Source organism: Phocoena phocoena, chromosome 21 (genome assembly GCF_963924675.1).
Source record: "Phocoena phocoena chromosome 21, mPhoPho1.1, whole genome shotgun sequence".
NCBI classification, from domain to species: domain Eukaryota; kingdom Metazoa; phylum Chordata; class Mammalia; order Artiodactyla; family Phocoenidae; genus Phocoena; species Phocoena phocoena.
Window position 1 is genome coordinate 3,016,271 of NC_089239.1, and position 18,746 is coordinate 3,035,016.

The following is an 18,746-nucleotide window of genomic DNA, read 5'->3' on the forward strand; positions in this document are numbered from 1 at the left end:
TAACACTTCATGAATTCTGAAAAGAAGTTTCCTGTGTTTTGATTCTTCCTCGGAATTCCTCGTATATGGTTAAATACATGTGTCATAGGTAAAGTAAAGGCTGAAAATCACATTATTTATCCGTCCTTAAAAATAACTGCCCCCCCATAAAGTTGAGGCTACAGCTAAAGGTCACAGGAATGGAGGATCTCGGGAATGTAAAACAATGAAACGGTACAGCCTAAGGCCAGAATGGAAAGGACTCTGTATTACTGTTCCTAAAATCTAAAAATCTTTCACATTATTCTTTGCTACATGTTATAAAACTTTGATGTCTGTGTTTTATTCTTATGTGACATCAAAGTATTGAATTGTGTATAATTTCTACCTTAATATTTTCTACAATTAAAAAAAAAAACTTAGGGATACTGAGACCTGCTCAGGACAAAGAATTAAGGTGAATTTAAGATAGAGACTGACGCTATAGTTAAACACTGTGTAACCCGGGGCTTTAAAATAATGACCCAAATCTCTAATAAGCTAAAGCATCAATTTCATCAACCTTACCCTCACCAATGCCGAAAAAGAGAAGGCTCCCTTAGCCGTTCATAGTGACAAAGTTGAAAAAAAAAAAATTCTGCCTTCTAAATAAAGCCCTGGAAGTAGTTTTCATTATTTTCAAATCCAATAATAGATGAAAAAACAGGTATTAAGCATAAACAATCAATAGGCCAGCTGGATTTCAACAAATACGTAAATATATTTTAACAAGAAACATTTTTTTTTAATTTTTTAATTTTATTTTTTTTTATACAGCAGGTTCTTATTAGTCATCCATTTTATACACATTAGTGTATACATGTCAATCCCAATCTCCCAATTCATCACTCCCCCGTCCCCACCCAATAAGAAACATTTTAAAACATAAAGTCATTAGGAAATTATAGCCTCAACCTGCCTCTCTCCACTCTATACCCAAAAAAACACCAAAAAAAATTGTCTCAGCACTCTAATATTATATGAAAGAGTCTTACTGTGCAATCGTTACAGTGACCTACTGGCAAGAAACTCATGGATTTGGAATGCCAAAACTGTAGTCCTTTGCTTGACAGGTAACTTGTTTAAAAAAAAAAAAAGAATTTTGACAGCACTATTAAATTACGACATTCTGGTTGTTAAAGCCAAAGCTTTTAGTTAAACAAAGCATGTTTTTAAGGAAGTACTGTCGTAAGGATGCTTGTACCCAATCAGTGATGCGTATGCAAGTATACACAATACACTCAAACCACAGGCATCGTTCTTAGGCCCAAAGTAGGAATACTGTGCATCATAACTTAACCACTTTCCGGTTTTAAAAAAAAAAGAATCCCTTTAGTCTGAGCTGAACTTTTTGTTTGTTTGGTTTGTTAGTGAGGAGCGTCCTACGAGCGTTGGGTACAAGGCACCAAGCACAGAATTCCCAGGCTACAGAGCAGCTGGCACAGCCGGGATCGGAATGAAAGACTGTGAACATGGTGGGGAGAGGCAGTGGCCCAGTCATGGGAGAAAGACGGACGACAGCCCCGTGGGTGTGAAGGGTGTGACGGGGGACAGGGGGCGGAGGTTAGTCAGGTGTGAGAGGGGAAGCGTTAGTTAAGAAGCGGTGTTGCCACGTCAAGGCCCTTCCCCGCGAACACCGTAAAATGCTGGATGATAAAATGATGATGAGAACCACGTTAATGTACTAGTTTTGAAAAGTTAAAAAAAAAAAAGTTAAATCTTAAAAGTCCAAAATCCAAGTACGTATGATTACTGGCAGATCCAGGAGGCAGTGGAGAATGAGCTAGGCTACGCCAGGGAGTCTGTCCTGCAAAGTGAGCGTCTAGGTCCAAAGCCTACAGCTCAGCTCAGTACAAAGAGCATTTAGTTCTAATGTGGGAGACACGTGTTTTTGTCCTCGCTAGCCTCTCACGAGCAAGAGATCTTGGGCAAGTCAAACAATACTCAGGAGTCTCAGTTTCCCAATTTGTAAAAAGTGCCGTTTGTTCTGTTAACCAGGCAGGAGGGAGAACTCGGTAAATATTATTTTTAGTGCGTTTTTACTGCTAATCTCTGCTTTTTCAAATACACCACCACTTACGTGCCCCAATTTAACAAGTCAGATAGCCAAGAGAAAGGCACGCTGAGCCAACGCCTCACTTCTAGGAACTGAGAAACAGCCTCTAAACACAGAGCCCTTGTGTCTGCGGTGCGCTACGGGTTGCGAAGCAAACACACACACCGTTTCACCGACTCCTCACGACGACCAGCTGTCGTGCCCCGCCTCTGCAGACGAGGAAACAGGCCGGGCCCCCAGGGCAGTGACAGGTAACACTCGGCAACTCAGAAGTGCATTTGATCCAAGCTCTCTGCTGTGTTCCTGAGACCAGAGCATGCCCTCTGGACAGTGAGAGGTTAAAATCCTGTTCAAAGTTTTCATCATTTATGTAATTTTTAGGGAAAACCTCAAGCCAGGTGTTACAGAGAACACTTGGTCTGTGTGAGAAGCTCAACAAATATTTTGATTGTCTTCCCATAGAACGATGGATATAGGTAACATCCTTGCCTTCTCCTATTCACACCCTGTAATAAATAATTAGCCAACTCTTAACAGCTAGACATCTCCAAAAGCTGATGAATCTCCTAACAGAATAAATACATAAGAAATTCTTATCTGAATTCAATGAACTACATTAAATAATTTTTCACCTGCCTTTTAAAGTCAAGCGTTCTACTTAGAAATGCCCACCCCACTCAACTGCAAGTTCCGTGAGGGCAGGTACTATCTTGGTTTTGTCTGACACTGTGTTCCAAGCCCCGGCAGGGTGCATGACTTCGGTGAATGTTTATGAATAACCCCTTCGCACTTGCAATCTAAAGTATCGAACTTTACACTCCTATAGCTGAATTGACTATTATTAATTAATTAGTTTGGCTGGACCTTGTCCAAGTAACAGTAAATTTCATTACATTCAGTGTAGTTAAAAATAATCTGCTCAAAGAATTATGCAGTCTTGCAGAAAGGGGAAGAACATCATAATCAAATTTATTCTAACCTGTAAAACCCTTTTCAGCTTGAAAACAGATTACTAGCAAAATCACAGAAAATGGCATACTTGGTGGGTGGCCTTAAGATGTTGTTTGTACATGTGATTTATATATAAAATACACAACGTGTATTACTTTACTTAACTATTTTACATGCATACACTAACATCAAATAAATTACCTTGCTTCTGTTCACAGTTCACAGCACAGCCTAAAATGAGTTGGAGCATCCTTCCCAGCTCTGCGGCATCAGAATGCTCCCCAATAAGGTTCACGTCAGGGAGAGTAAAGTCATTAATTTGCTGCCCTAAAATCTGGACAGAGATAAAAACATGAGAATTGCATTTACATCTATATGACCAAATAAAATACTTGATAGAGATTAGTTTGTCAGAAACTCACTGTTAAGAGCAGAGCAGTTAAGCCAATCTCACTCCCAATTTCTACTTATACCTCCCATACATAAATTATAACTATCCTGAGTCACAACAACTTAGTCCCTCATCTGGTATGTGGTATGCACGCCGAGCAAAGAAACTGAGTACTACTGACCCCTCCACCTCCCCCAGAAAGACTGCATGTGCACTCTCCAGAGAAGGAGAGCCTGAGAGCTTCTGAACCAGGGGGCACCAGAAAGAGCAGAAGTTAAATATAGGTTCATGCCCACAACAGGAAGACTCCCCTGGCCACCTTCACTCCATTTGACTCTAAAATACTGATAACAAGACACCCACATAAGGAAAGAGAATGGAGGCTTCCTTCATGGGGAAACTGGCCCCAAATGAAATGACACATTTAGACAAACGGGTAGGTTTCTGTCTGATAACCCTACAGTGAAAAAAGAAGATCCTAAAAGCGCAGAAGCAGGATGAATGTGGCTGTAGTGTGACGGGTAAGGAAGGAGCAGGGAAAGAAGAGGTGAGAAGGGTCATGTGGCATCCGGTGGCTCCTGGTAAGAAGTATGGATCTGATTCTCGATGCCACAGGAAACCATGGAAGATGACTTGGAGGATGAGAGTGACATACATTCTCCTTTTTAAACTCATCCTGGCTTGAGAGTGGAGAACAGATTGTAGTGGGGCAGAAGTGAAATCAGGGCACACTCCGCGAGTTATCTAAGCAAAAGCTGGTGATGGCTCGGTACAGGGTGGTGGCAGCAGAAACAGAGAAAACTGTATTTTGGAGATTTAACTATACGTCTTGCTGATGATATCAAATGAAGGAAGGACTGCAGGATGATCTGTAGGCTCTGGACTTGAATAGTAGGGCGGACGGCAGAGTCACATACTGAGGTGAAGACAGATAACGTAAGTACAGATGTAGGTTTAAATGCACGTAAGCTTGTCGGGAAAAACAGTAAGGAAATAACACAGGTGTTTCTAGGCTATGTTGTGTCCACTTGGTATCTGTGATCATGAAATTTAAAGTAAACTAGCTCCACTGCCTGATTTTTTTCCCCAGCGATATCCTGACCGTTCTGATGCAGACTCAGAGGATAAACTGAGTTAATCTAGGGGTACGGGTTTGCCAAGGAATAAAATGGAAGTAGGCACAGGACTTGTTAGTAACTGTGCATGGACTCTAAACCACCTTCACGAGTAAGGGAAGAAAGGAGAGAGTTAATGGACAGCAGAAGGGAAAGTTTAACATAAATGAGTAACCACTCACAAACTATCCATAGTATAGTGAAAAAGATTATCTAGTAAACATCTAATAGCTGGTGAACCAGCTTTTTGAACCAACATCTTAGAGACCATACAATGGAACATAAAGCTGATTATTAATATTAAGGCAATATTTCCTTTACTTGAAACTACTGTAAAATATTGTAAGATTAAACTATCCTACAGTAATACTTCCAAGCAGAATGATAAAAACTCCTTACCTCATGATTGTAATCCAGGATTCCTTTCAAAATTTTCTTTAAATTGCTGATCTGTTTAAAGAGAGAGAAAACAACTGGGTAAAAGGCAATCACAGATGAAAATATAGTTTAACCTAAAAAATTTCTGAACCAACTAATCATTCTTGTTAATCATAAAGTAAACATAAAAAATAAAATTCAACAGTACATTTGAATTACTATCATAAAAAAGACTATCAGTGGCTTAATTTATTTGATCTAAGAGATCTATAAAGCAAATTAAGTATCCAATTATGTTAAATTTTCAATGTTCTAACCACATCGACAAAAATTCGAAGGTAACTGAACAAGACCTAACAGTAAGATTAAATTATGTAGATCTTCTGCATAGAAAAAAAAACGTATCATCCTTAGTGAAGACTTGAGCTCAGTGCTGTTTTACCCAGAAAAGTAGAGTTGCATCTTACATAGAGGGTAAGTTCTAAATTTAGAGCATTAAACAAAAATTACAGTCAAAATTACCCTTGGATATCTCCTAACACAACCTACAAATCAGGTAGTCACCTATGAAGGAATGTCTCCAAATTCCTCCATGGTCAGAAAAGTGTTTTCCTTCAGCTGAGGCCAAGTAAATATTTAGGAGCCATAAGGTTAAAAAAACACTACTACATCTTTAAATGTTAGTATAACGCTCAGCATTGCCAAGATACTTGTGCTATAAAAAGCACCCCAGTAACACGACAGGATGAGGGACCAACACTCACTCAACTCCAGAGCGCAGGCTCCTGGTCATGTTACCTGGGTGAAATCACGGGCAGAATTACCTGCACTATTTACTGTAAACTTATTTTCTTCCCTCTTCTTTTTTGACCCAACTTATCTGGCTGAATTTGCGTTAAGTCATATGCACACACGATATGATGCTGTTGATCATCTACCTGGCTGTCCCCAGGTAGATGCTCATAGTTGAAGATGTCCTAGGACAGAAGACTGTAGGAGTGATAGCTATCAAATAAAAGATTCCACAGCAGGGGATCCAGTGGTTAATCAAAGACATACTTATTTTTAAGGGAGAAAATAAACTGAAAACTTCATATTAAAAAAAAAAAAGAATCTCATAAATAAAACTAACATGTTTTGTATGCCTAAAAATTTGGAGACACGGAAAATATATAATATACTTTCTCTGGTTCTAGGGTGTTCAATTTTTCGTATTATAACATTTTAAATTAGAAAGTCTTAAAAATCAATGTTTTCACTTAAAATGGTAGTTTATTCTCCACTGAAAAAAGCTACAAATCTTATAATTAATCAATGGTATCTTAAAATCAATCTTAAAATTGAAGAAATATAATTGAAGAAACATAATATAGGATAAAATATAGAGAATAGGAATGCAAATCGGAATGGTTACTTTCAGTTCAGAATATTAAGAGTACAATAAACATTTCGCTTTCTCTCTGTTACTGCCTTTGCCACCCCGGTGACACTGAAGACCGTGTGGATTTACGTGCACACTGTGTGCACGGGCGTGGGACACGCAACTCCCTCTTGTGAAGCAGCAGCAAACATAAGCTGATTTAGCAGCAAGACTTTAAACAGGTTATAACGTTAAAAAGCCATCACTTTAATTGCCTATTCTTGAAAGGTTATTTAGAAATTAAATAGCATCCATTCACTCTAGCTTAGTGAAAAGGAGGAATTAGATTTTGGCAGACCCAATATCTAGTCAGTGAATAAATATTTTCCTCAAACATGTGTTTTATGGGGAAATATAAAGACAAACCACGCTTAGCTCATCTTAAGTCCAGGGGCTTCACACGCTCACTCACTTGCACTTCGGAGTCCCTACCAATGTGTATTAAAAATAAATGGCTCCAGAGTTTTCCAAGCTGCCAGTCATGACCACAGATCAAGGTGGTGTAAGGAAACTATAGAGATGGAGAACAAGTCAGCGGTGGCCAGGGGTTCGGGTGAGGGTGGTGTGGTTGATGGGATAGAGGCACCACCGGACACCTGGCAGGGATGGGGCAGCCTGCATCGCCGTTATGTGAGTCTACACGCTGACAGGGCCACACAGAGCGGCGCACACACACAGAAGAGTGTGTGCAGAACGAATGAACTGTGAACACGCTGTGGATCGTATCCACGTCAGTTCCCCAGGTTTGCTACTGCATTACAGTCACACAAGATGTTAGCCCTGGAGAAACTAGGGGAAAGGTATGTGGAACTTCTCTGTACATTTCTTTTCCCAACTCCTGTGAATCTATAATCGTTTCAAACTATAAAGTTAAAAAAATAATTTAGAGATGGGTTGCAATCTATATTTCAAAAACTGAACTAAAAACATTACTGCATTAAGTAAGGTTAAAAACGTATTCAACTATTCAGGAACATGCAGTTAGGTGGGTGGGAGGCTGCAGTGTAAACTGTGTTTCTCACTGTGGGTTTCCATCAAAGATGCTTGAGGAATACCGAAAAATAAGGCTACTAGGAAGGAAATAAAAATAATCCATTCTCTGAGTGTTCTGGACACAGTTAATAATGATCAGTATTTTCTCATTATTAATAACAACATTACTGTCCTAAGTACATTATATGTATTAATTCATTTATCTCTGTGAGGTAGATCCTATCACAATCCCCATTTTACAAACGGGAAAACTCACGCACTGAAAGGTTAAAGACTTTCCCAGCAGCTGTGAGCGGCTGTGAGTGGCTGGGCTGGGATGTGGACACAGGCAGTCCGGCTCTGAAGCCCGAGCCCTCAGTCACTATGCTTTACCGACTCAGACTATACCTTGGTGAGCAATTCCAGGTTACCCCAATCTTCAATTCTAGATTATTTCACCAAAGGCTATCTAAGTTTCTAAAGCTCACTAGACGCATCAGAGCAAAAGTCAACAAGTAGTATATACACCCAAGTAAAAGGTTAATTAACGAATAGGAAAATAAAAAGAAAATACCTTTAGCCTCCAATTATCTCCCACTTCAGTTTTAATTCTGTTTAGCCAATTTTCATCAAAATATGCAGGATCTCTGCAAATAAGAAAAAGCTAGCATGTTAATATCATGTAGCTTTCAAGCTAAAACAAAACCAAACACACACACACAATTGAAACCCATCCTGTATTATCACTTAACTGCAACAAAAAAAGGTATTTGACACACGAGCCACAAAATAATACATGTACATGAGATCGAATGCAATTACAGTAGAAATCTCTAAAATCAACTGTTATCACTCATTAAAAAACATAATTTTATCAAAAGCAAGCTAAAAGGTGAAAAGTGATAACATACAATTAATACATGTTTTTCAAATTATACACTAATCTGGAATTAACATAATTAGTAGATACCATGCTAATATCTAAAAACAGTCCAAATCAATGACAATTGTTTTATAAAGGCAAAAGATGTGTATTAGGAAGAAGGTTAAAATAAGCTTTTCAGTTAATATTTCAATGACTTCCATCACCTACTACTTCAAAGGTCACCAATAATGTTATTAAAATTTCAGTTTCTTTAAATAATATAAACAGAGAACCTGTTTATGTAATACTAGACATTAGACAAAGTTGGATACCATTTCTGTTTGCAGAAGCCCTAAATCTAAGATAACACTGGTGTGGACAAACAAACTGAAACAAGGATAGACGCTGAATATACTTATGCTTATTTTTCTTAGGAAAACCTCCAAAACTTCTATAAACACGAGAAAGAAAAAAAAAAAAGGTTTTATCCTGGTATGATAGTCGCTTTAAAGTTCCTGAAATCGATGCTCTAAAAAATTAAATTATTTGTTCAAGACCACAGACTGAACACCTCTGTCCTGCTCCAGCAAGTGCCAAATCCAAAGATCTTTTCATTACACAACAATCTCCGTTCACTCAGAAAACATAATGGCAACAAGGGAAATATGTTAGGGGAAAAAAAATCTACATTTCAACTTACACTGTCACTCAGACTGATAAATACAACCGCTACTAAATTTTGGTCAAATTATCTTTAAATAAAGTAACCTGCTATGTAGAATTTCAAAAATTTATTATTAAGAAAAATATACATATTTAGGCATAAGAATTTTTTGGTAGAATTTTTTAAATTAATTGCTTGATTGATTAATTAATTAATGGCTGTGTTGGGTCCTCGTTGCTGTGCGCAGGCTTTCTCTAGTTGCAGCGAGAGGGGCTACTCTTCGTTGCAGTGCACAGGCTTCTCGTTGCAGTGTCTTCTCTTGTTGCAGAGCACGGGATCTAGGTGTGTGGGCTTCAGTAGTTGTGGCTCGCGGGCTCAGTAGTTGTGGCTTGCGGGCTTTAGAGCACAGGCTCAGTGATTATGGTGCACGGGCTTAGTTGCTCTGTGGCATGTGGGATCCTCCCGGGCCAGGGATTGAACCCGTGTCCCCTGCATTGGCTGGTGGATTCTTAACCACTGCGCCAACAGGGAAGTCCCAAGGCATAAGTATTTACGAAAAACGTTACAGCTAAGTTTTCTCTGTAGAAATCTATTAGGATTATTTTTGAAGCCTGTATCCAAGTTAACATGTTAACTTTATTGTCTATTTCTCTACTCTTAAATTTTTAAAAATTGAGATATAATTCACATACCATACAACTCACCCATTTGAAATACACAATGCAATGGATTTTAGTACATTCACATCACCACAATCTAATTTTAGAACCTTTCCACCTTCCCCAAAGAAATCCTGTATCCACTGGCTGTCACTCCCATTTCCCTCTCTCCAGCCCCTAGAAATTACTAATCTACTTTGTTTTCATGGGCTTGCCTATTTTGTACATTTCATATAAATGAAATTATACACTGTGTGGGGTCTTTTGTGTCTGGCTTCTTTCACTCAGCATGCTTTTAAGGTTCATCCATGTTGTAGGACGTGTCACCACTTCATTCCTTTTTATGGCTCAAAAACATTCCATTTATGGATACACTACATTTTGTTTATCTATTCATCAGCTGATATACATGCTTCATGTGGGTATGTTCCTAGGAGTGGAATTGCTCGGTCCCATAATAACTCTGTTTAACATCTGAAGTGTGACCAAACTGTTTTCCAAAGCAGCTGTACCATTTTACATTCCTGCTAGCAACACGTCAGTTCCAATTTTTCCACAGCCTGTCAACATTTGTTATTATCTCTCTAAAAAGTTATGCTCATCCTAGTGGGTGTGAAGTATTATATTATCTCACTGTGTTTTTTTTTTTAAATTCTTATAATTCATTTATTTTTATTATTTTTTTAATTTTTGGCTGTGTTGGGTCTTTGTTGCTGTGTGCGGGCTTTCTCTAGTTGCGGCGAGTGGGCCTCTCATTGCAGTGGCTGCTCTTGTTGCGGAGCACAGGCTCTAGGCGTGCGGGCTTCAGCAGTTGTGGCGTACGGGCTCAGCAGTTGTGGTGCACGGGCTTAGTTGCTCCGTGGCATGTGGGATCTTCCCAGACCAGGGCTCGAACCCGTGTCCCCAGGTGGATTCTTAACCACTGTGCCACCAGGGAAGTCCCTCTCACGGTGGTTTTGATTTGCACTTCCTTAATGACTAACAACGTTGAGTATCTTTTCATGTGCTTATTGGCCACCTGTATATCCTCTATGGACAAGTCTATTCAGAGTCTTTCCTGTTAAACAACTGAATTGTCTTTTTATTATTGAGTTGTGAGAGGTTTATTTTTTTTGGTTTTTTTTTTTTTGTTTTTAGTATTCAGGGTAAAAGCCCCTTATCAGATATAAGATGTGTAAATAATTTCGCACATTCTGTGAGTTATCTTTTCACTTTCTTGATGGCATAATTTGCAGCACAATGGTTTTTAATTTTTGATAACGTTCAATTTATCTATCTTTTGATGTTGGTATTATATCTAAGAAGGTTTTGCCTGATCCAAGGTCAGGAAGATTTACTTCTATGTTTTCTTCTAAGATTCTCACAGCTTTAGTTTTAAATTGAAGTTATGATCCATGTGCATAGTGTACGTAAAGGGTCTAACTTCCTCCTTCTGAATGTAGATATTCATACCCATCCATTTTTGTTTTAAGCTTCATCTAGCTTCTTTAGTCAAGGTTCTTTTGTTGTTAAGTCAGAGAAACTAATTTGAGCAAAATTGTGCAAAAAAAGGGAACTTACTGGAAGACCACTGATGTATGTTATGGTACATAAAGATAGCTGGGCCTCCTTGAGTAGTGAAATAAGGATCTGGAAAGCTGTTAAGAATCCAGACAGTACTCCCCTTCTGACTTTCACCTTTGCTTCTGCCCATCTATTTGTTTTCTCTCTGAAGACCAACTTTTTCTGTTTCTCCACACAACGCTGAAGAGAGCCACACACACACTCTAAGTCTTCACCATGCCAGTTCAAGAAGATAGTTTTGAAGACCAGCCATCACTCAATCCCAATACTAAATTCCCAGGAAACTCCAAATAATACAGCTAGAGACTGTTTTTCATCCCTAGTCCGATTGTATGTGACCAAAAGGATGGAGAGCCACAAGTAGGACACCCACAACTTCAGGTTTCAGAGAAAGGGACTCCTGTAAACTGGGCAGAGAACCTCCCAAAAGTGTCCTCTTTGCTTAAAACCTCTTGTGAAAATAGATAATGCAAAGAAAAACAACTTAAGTGAATTCTACTGAGATATTAAAGAATTGTTATAAAAATAGCTCAGAAAGTAGAAAATATTCCATATTTTTAATAATCAAAAAAACTGTAATCTAAAAATCATAATCATTGCCTATCAAGTAATAGTCTTTCCAATCAAAAATGACAATCATAAGTAGGGCAATCTGTGAGTCTGGTGCTAAATGGGTGATGATTACCCAAAGCCAAAGGCACTGAACTTACTAGCTAAGTGGAAATTCAGGGCCACACAGCTAAAAGATACTTATATTTCAACAGGAAACCCCTTAACTTATAAAAAAGAATGCTTTAAAATGTCTAAGAGGGCTTCCCTGGTGGTGCAGTGGTTAAGAATCTGCCTGCCAATGCAGGGGACATGGGTTCAAGCCCTGGTCCGGGAAGATTCCACATGCCACGGAGCAACTAAGCAACCCTGTGCGTCACAACTACTGAGCCTGTGCTCTACAACCCGCGAGCTACAACTACTGAGCCCACATGCCACAACTACTGAAGCCTGCACGCCTACAGCCTGTGCTCCGCAGTAACAGAAGCCACCGCAATGAGAAGCCCGTGCACCACAATGAAGAGTAGCCCCCCGCTTGCTGCAACTAGAGAAAGCCTGTGCGCAGCAACGAAGACCCAATGCAGCCAAAAATAAAAAAATAAATTTATTTTTTAAAAAAATTAAAATGTCTAAAATTATATACTCTGAGAACTCCAAGATTATGGGATACTTCATTTACAACTTAGAGCAACACTTCTTATGAATCAAAGAACTCAGAAAAATCTGAATCAAGTATTTCAAACCAATCACTATGATACAGTTTGCTTCTTGCCTAAAAGATGACCACATCAAAGCCTCAGAATGTGCCTGAGCTGGATGGGAAGACGACAAAAGACAGCCATTACCACCATGTACTCAGCACCAGTAACCTGCCAACCATGGAGCCAGGCACTCTGCGTTCACAGTGACACTGCCAGGAAGGTATCACTGTCCCCATGGTACGCTGAGCAATATCAGACTCAGAAGTTAAGTAATTTCCCCAAGTTCAATCACACCGTTAAGTGGCAGAGTTGATGGTACTGTCGCTTTTGTCACAAGAGATCAGCAGAGTTCAACACGAAACTGGTCCTAGCAAACACCACCAAGGTCCTGTGGCTAATTCTCTCCTTCCTGCTCAGCCGTCTAGTCACAGAGAACAAAGACCCACATCGTTCAAGATGTTCTATGGTCAACAGGGGCAGGTGTCTGTCTCATTCACCACTGTCTGCCCAGCACTTCACGTCTGACGCACAGCAGTTCTCATTGATATCTGTGCACTGAAATACATTTGGAAGGTGATAGCACTTTTATTTAATAAGCTTCCAATCTGCTACTTGGGCGGAACACAGCAAGAATAGTAGTCCACAAATCTAAACTATGACACAAATTAACCTATCTATGAAACAGAACAGACTCACAGACATAGAGAACAGACTGGTGGTTGCCAAGGGGGAGGCGGTTGGGGGAGGGATGGAGTGGGAGGTTGGGATTAGCAGATGTAAGCTTTTATACATAGAATGGATCGACAACAAGGTGCTACTGTATAGCATAGTGAACTATATTCAATATCACCTAATGAACCATAATGGTAAAGAATATCTTAAAAAAAGTATATATATATATATATATATATGTGTATAACTGGATCACTTTGCTGTACAGCAGTAATTAACACAACACTGTAAATCAACTATACTTCAATTAAAAAAAGAATAGTAGTCCACAGCATTCTTCCATTCAATACTTTTCCTAGTCATGAACTTGACTCAAATATGCAGGCATCTAGCCATAACTCTGTTTCACTAAGTAGTTTACAATTTCAGCAATGTTTTCTAAGCACCCCTCAATAAACGTTCTCAGGCTAGGATCAAACAGCATAAAGGTGATTTTCTCCAAAATATTAACAGATTATAGTTCTGCACAGATACGTAAATGACAAGGGATAATCTTACTGGGAATGTTCTTCATGAGCCAGAAACCATCTTTAGCGTCTTACTATGTCCTGACTCCTGTTAAGGAAATGACACAAACCAGCCACAAAACATATGAAGCCATTTCCTCGACTTTCCCAGTAACACATCTATTCGGCTGTAACTTATGCACCAGTCATAGCTTAAGCTAAAGGAAAGGCCCATTAATTTTAATCCGTAACATAATTCCAGGAATACACTGTCATCCTGCAGTCAACTGCTTCCACAGAAACCAAAAAATTAAATTTTATTTCTACTGCTTAAATTATTTAAGTACCATAGTATTCTTATTGAAGTCCCCCAAATTAAGATGGGGTCCGAAACAAACACTGTATTTTGACTCAACTTCTTAATATGACATTTTTATTAGCAAATGTTACTATTTTTTAAAATAGATATGTTAATTCTTAGGTCTATTTTCCTTTTTCTTTTGGTCGCGCTGTGCAGCATGCGGGATCTTAGTTCCCTGACCAGGGATCAAACCCGTGCCCCCTGCAATGGAAGCTCAGAGTCTTAACCACCGGAATGCCAGGGAAGTCCCTCTTAGGTTTATTTTCTAATCATCTTTTCATTACCTAAAACAATCATTTTGGTCCCCTGCCACTAAATGGATATTGAAGAGTTGGCTATGACATTTATATTTCGCATCCTTGATGACAACAAAAATAAAGCAAATTATGCTTTAGCCCCTGCAGTGTTAGAAAGAGCAACAGAGGCGCAGAGGCACAGGCTCTAAACCAAGGGCAGGCAATCAGGTCCCATAAATAAAAAGAGGCATTCCACCACTGTCCGCAGCTTGGCCTTCATTTTACCTCTTTTGGTTTCATCTACTTTCTTTTTCCCTCTTTCTTGAACTCTGAAAATAAAACTTAATGGCACTTAGAGGCACAACTTACTACTTCTGATCTTGCTCTTTCAATCAATATGCAGTTGCGGCAGAATAAAAAATATATTTGCCCTCTGTCCCTGGATCCTGGCGCTGAGCTCCTAAAACCCTGAGAATTTCCTGAGTGATGGGGTGTCTTTTATAACTCATCATGAGCTCTTTCCAGCCACACCGGAGCTTATGCTAACAGGGTGATTCACTGTGGGACCCGCAGACCGCTTCAGGACGAGGGCTGGTCCCAGAGGAATTTTCAGCCCCACCCCCTGACCTCCAGGAAGGGACTGGCAGCAGAGTTCAAACACATGGCTAACGACTTCACTCATGTCTCTTTAGTGAAACCCCCCAATAAAACCCTAAACAACAGGGTTCAGAACTTCGGGGTGGGTGAGCACATCACTGTGCTGGGAAGGCAGTGGGCTTGCGGGGTCCCAGAGCTCTGCGCTGCCTCTACCCCACACATCCCTGTGCATCTCCTTCATTTGGCTGTTCCTGAGTTGGATCCTGTACAATAAAAATGTAATCACAAGTATAGAGCTTCCCTGAGTTTCAAACCTGAGGGGCTTCATGGGAACTCCTGCATTTGCAGTTGGCTAGGCAGAAGTGTGGGTGCCCCAAGGACCCCATCCATATCTACCTGGCGTCTGCAGCGGGGACAGTCTTGTGGGACTGGGGCCTTAACTGCCGAGTCTGCCCCGAGTGTCAGAATAAAACGACTGTGACCTTAACTTGTGGGGTCTGAGCTACCTCAGGAAGCTGGTGTCAGAACATCGAGTTGGTATCAGGGAAACTGTTGATGGAAAATGACAGAGTGGTGAACTCTTCTTGGAGATAAAGGATAAAAGAAGATAAAAGTTGCTTTCTTTTCATTTCCAAGTTCATAATTCCATATTCATTCATTTAGCTAGCATTTACAGAACACCTACTCTAGAGCAGGACAAGGGGCTCTGGGAGGTAAGGGCGGCGGCGATACTGAACAGGTGGTCAGGGTGGGCTAGGTGGAGAGGCAGACAGCTCTCAGTGGGGACTGGCAGCTGGTGAGGAAGGGCAGCATGTGGACATCTGACTGATAAACATCCGAGGCAGAGGGACGGGTCACGCACGATGCCCCCAGCAGAAGGCGTGTGAGGACGAGCAGGGCGCTGCTGTGGGAAAGAACGCCAGCAAATGAGGTCAGAGTTCAAGAGGAAAGAGATACGGGAACATACGTATGTGTATAACTGATTCACTTTGTTACAAAGCAGAAACTGACACACCATTGTAAAGCAATTATACTCCAATAAAGATGTTAAAAAAAAAAATGGAATGCAGTCTGAGTGGTACCAAGGGCTCAGGTCACTTGGGCTCTGATATATCACTGTGAGTCCTTTGGCTTTTACCCTGAGTGAAATGGGGCACCAGTGCAGGGCTCTAAGCAGAAAACCTCACTGCGGCTGCTGGGTTCACATGAGACTCTGGGGCAGGCAACTACAGAAACACCGACACTAGTCAGGAAGTTACCAACATGATATGGGCAAGAGATGATGGCAGCCAGACCAATATGGTAGCAGTAAAGGTAATAATTTTTATCATAAAACTTTTTTACTCCTAAAAATTCCACTATACATCTGTAACAAGTAAGGTGCTTTCCTGTGCCTTACTAACCATGGTTCTGATACTACACCTAACATAACAAAGAAACACTCCCAGAATACCACCTAATACTCAATCTATATTCAAACTTCCTCCATTACATCCTTGAAATGTCTTTGTTCACACAAGATCCAAGCTTCATGCATTGCATTTGGTTTGGTTTTGGAACTGTGGTAGGAACACTTAACATGACCTCTGCCCTCTCAAGAGACATTCAAGATCAGAGTACAGTGCTACTAACCCCAAGCACAGCGCCGCACAGCAGGCCTGAAGGGCTTACGCATCTCATGCACCTGAAACTTCATACCTGTTGAACAGCAGCTCCCGTTTCCCCCATATCCCAGTCCCCGGCAGCCACCACTTCACTCTGCTTCCATGAGTCTGACCACTTCAGACACCTCCCAGAAGCGGAGTGGAGCAGTCTGCCCCCTGGGACTGGCTTTCTCACGTAGCATGACGTCCTCCGGGGCATCCACGCTCTGCACGCGGCAGGTCTTCCAGAAGAACCACGTGATGCGTTTGGTCAGTGTCTTTCTCTCTGGACTCTGTGATCTAGAAGAGTCCACCCCGTTCCTTTCTTCTCTTGACATTCACTTGCTGAAGAGACCAGGTCAACTGTCCTGTGAAATATCCCACTTTCTGGATTTTCCTGATCCTCTCCTTGTGATTCAGTCTAACCTATTCCTCTGTCCTCTGTATTTCTCTGTTACCTGGAAGTTAGATCTAAAGGCTGGATTTAGCTATATTTTAAAAGTGTAGCCTTCAGTGTTTGCTGATGGGTTGGATGCAGGATGTGGAGAAAAAGAAAGAGAGGTTTCACGGTCTGAGCAGCTCAAGGCCAGAAATGCCAACAACTGAAATGAGAAGACTTTGACTGAGTGGGTCTGAGCAGAAGACAGGGTTTAGTTCTAGATGCGATGACTCTGAGATATCTTTTAGACCCACCTGGAGACGCTAAGTAGACAATCAGACAAGTCTGGACGTCAGAGGAGAGGTTCTCGCTGGAGATAAAAATCTGAGCGTCCTTAGGATAGGGATGCTATTTAAGGCTAAGAGACTAGACGAAATCACTGAGGGGGTGAACGCAAACAAAAGAGAAGAGGGGCCAGGCCTGAGTCCTTAAGCTCTGCGTCCTTAGGCGGGAGCACAGGAGAGCGAAACCAGCGCAGGAAATGCAGATCATCCAATGAGACAGGAGAGAAACCTGGAAGGTCACAGTATCCTGGAGGTCAAATCTTATTAAGTGTCAGATGGAAGTAATAAGCAGATGAGCATCTGTCCTTTGAACGCCACTGCCAGTCCAGACGAGGACTGAGAACGGGCATTAGCATCAGCAACAAGTGCAGTTCTAACATGATGGTGGGGAAACCGTGACGGAATTAAGGGGGGCGGGGGTGGGGGAGAACTCTGAGACAGATGCTGCACAGGCAGGAGAACGGGAGCAGTGGCTGACAGGAGTGGGATCCTGAGAAGTCTGTTTAAAGACAAATAAGCCTGCTTCCCTGCTAGTGGATATGACCCTGCAGAGCAGGCAAAGCCGTGGGTGCTGCAAAGAGGGGAGAACTGGTAAAGCAAAGATCCTGAGTAGGTGAGAGGCAAAAGGACCCAACAGACAACGTGCAGCCGCTGACTTTACGACAGGACTGCCCCAGCACAGCTCGAAGGCGGTAACGGGCAGCGAGGTGGCCACATTGATGCCGGTGGGGGCAAACGTAGTCGGGGAGTCAACAGAGATTCTCTTGTATGTGTTTCAACTTTCTCAGAAATAGGCGGTCCCTTACCTTGGAAGGTAATCAGAGGAGAGAGTGGGGAAGTGGTGCTGAAGGTCTGCAGAAAGGACAGTGGGAGACGGTCACCCGGAAGAGGGGTAGTGAGAGGGCTGGGGAAGTACCAGATGACCAGGGGTTCACACTGGGAAATGTAAAATGAGACGCACCAGCAAGTCTGTGTCTTTTCCAGTTCGGTTCAGCCGCATAGGTGAGACACAGAACTGGTGGGATATTAGATTTAACCAAGTTGTGGTTTAGCTAAAAATGTACAAAGAAATAAAAAAGGGGCAGAGAAGCTAAAAATGTACACAGGGAGTAATTATGACTGACCACGGAATTTCAGCTGAATAAGAGGAAAGAAAGAGGGGAAGGTGAAGGACAGTGTTGAGACCCCACCTGCCCTCAAGAACTGAAGGATGGCTGGAGATGTGCGGCCAGAGAGAGAGGGAAAGACGGGAGGCAGTGGTCAGACGGCGGGAGAGAGCAAATCGAGACCACAGAGGGTCACAGATTACTGGTGATGATAAGCCATGGGTTATGACCTCGAGATTGAGTGGCTGAAACTGGGTAGAGGATGAGACCAAAGCAGATGAGTCAAGGAGTTGACAGGCAACGGTCTGAAGGACCATATCCAAGTCCCCAGGAATTTCAGCAAGGGTGGTACTGGAAAGAGCAGCAGGATGCCTGGATCCAAAGCTGCTGAGAAACGAGAGGGATGATGTCATAAGACTCAAAATTGGGGGGTGTTAGGGAAGATGTGAGGGGAACGGCCTGGAAGCAGCACTGACGAGGCACCATGCTAAGCCAAGTGGTACATGAAGAAGAAACAGCCTTACTTAGAAGCCTGCAGAGGCAGTGCTGTTACGGGAGAAGAGGATTCTTTCAGGCCCGAAATTGATCAGTGCAAAGCAG

General features: G+C 41.4%; 1 protein-coding gene across 1 annotated transcript in view; it reads right to left on the minus strand.

Annotated features, from left to right (window-relative positions):
• Positions 1 to 18,746, minus strand: part of HOOK3 (hook microtubule tethering protein 3) — a 101,991-nt gene that overhangs the window by 57,664 nt on the left and 25,581 nt on the right. Inside the window, exons 3-5 of the mRNA XM_065899914.1 lie at positions 7,876 to 7,948; positions 4,931 to 4,981; positions 3,227 to 3,359 (exon numbers count right to left, since the gene is read on the minus strand). Coding sequence (XP_065755986.1) covers positions 3,227 to 3,359; positions 4,931 to 4,981; positions 7,876 to 7,948 — 257 coding nt within the window. The remainder of the gene's footprint in view (positions 1 to 3,226; positions 3,360 to 4,930; positions 4,982 to 7,875; positions 7,949 to 18,746) is intronic.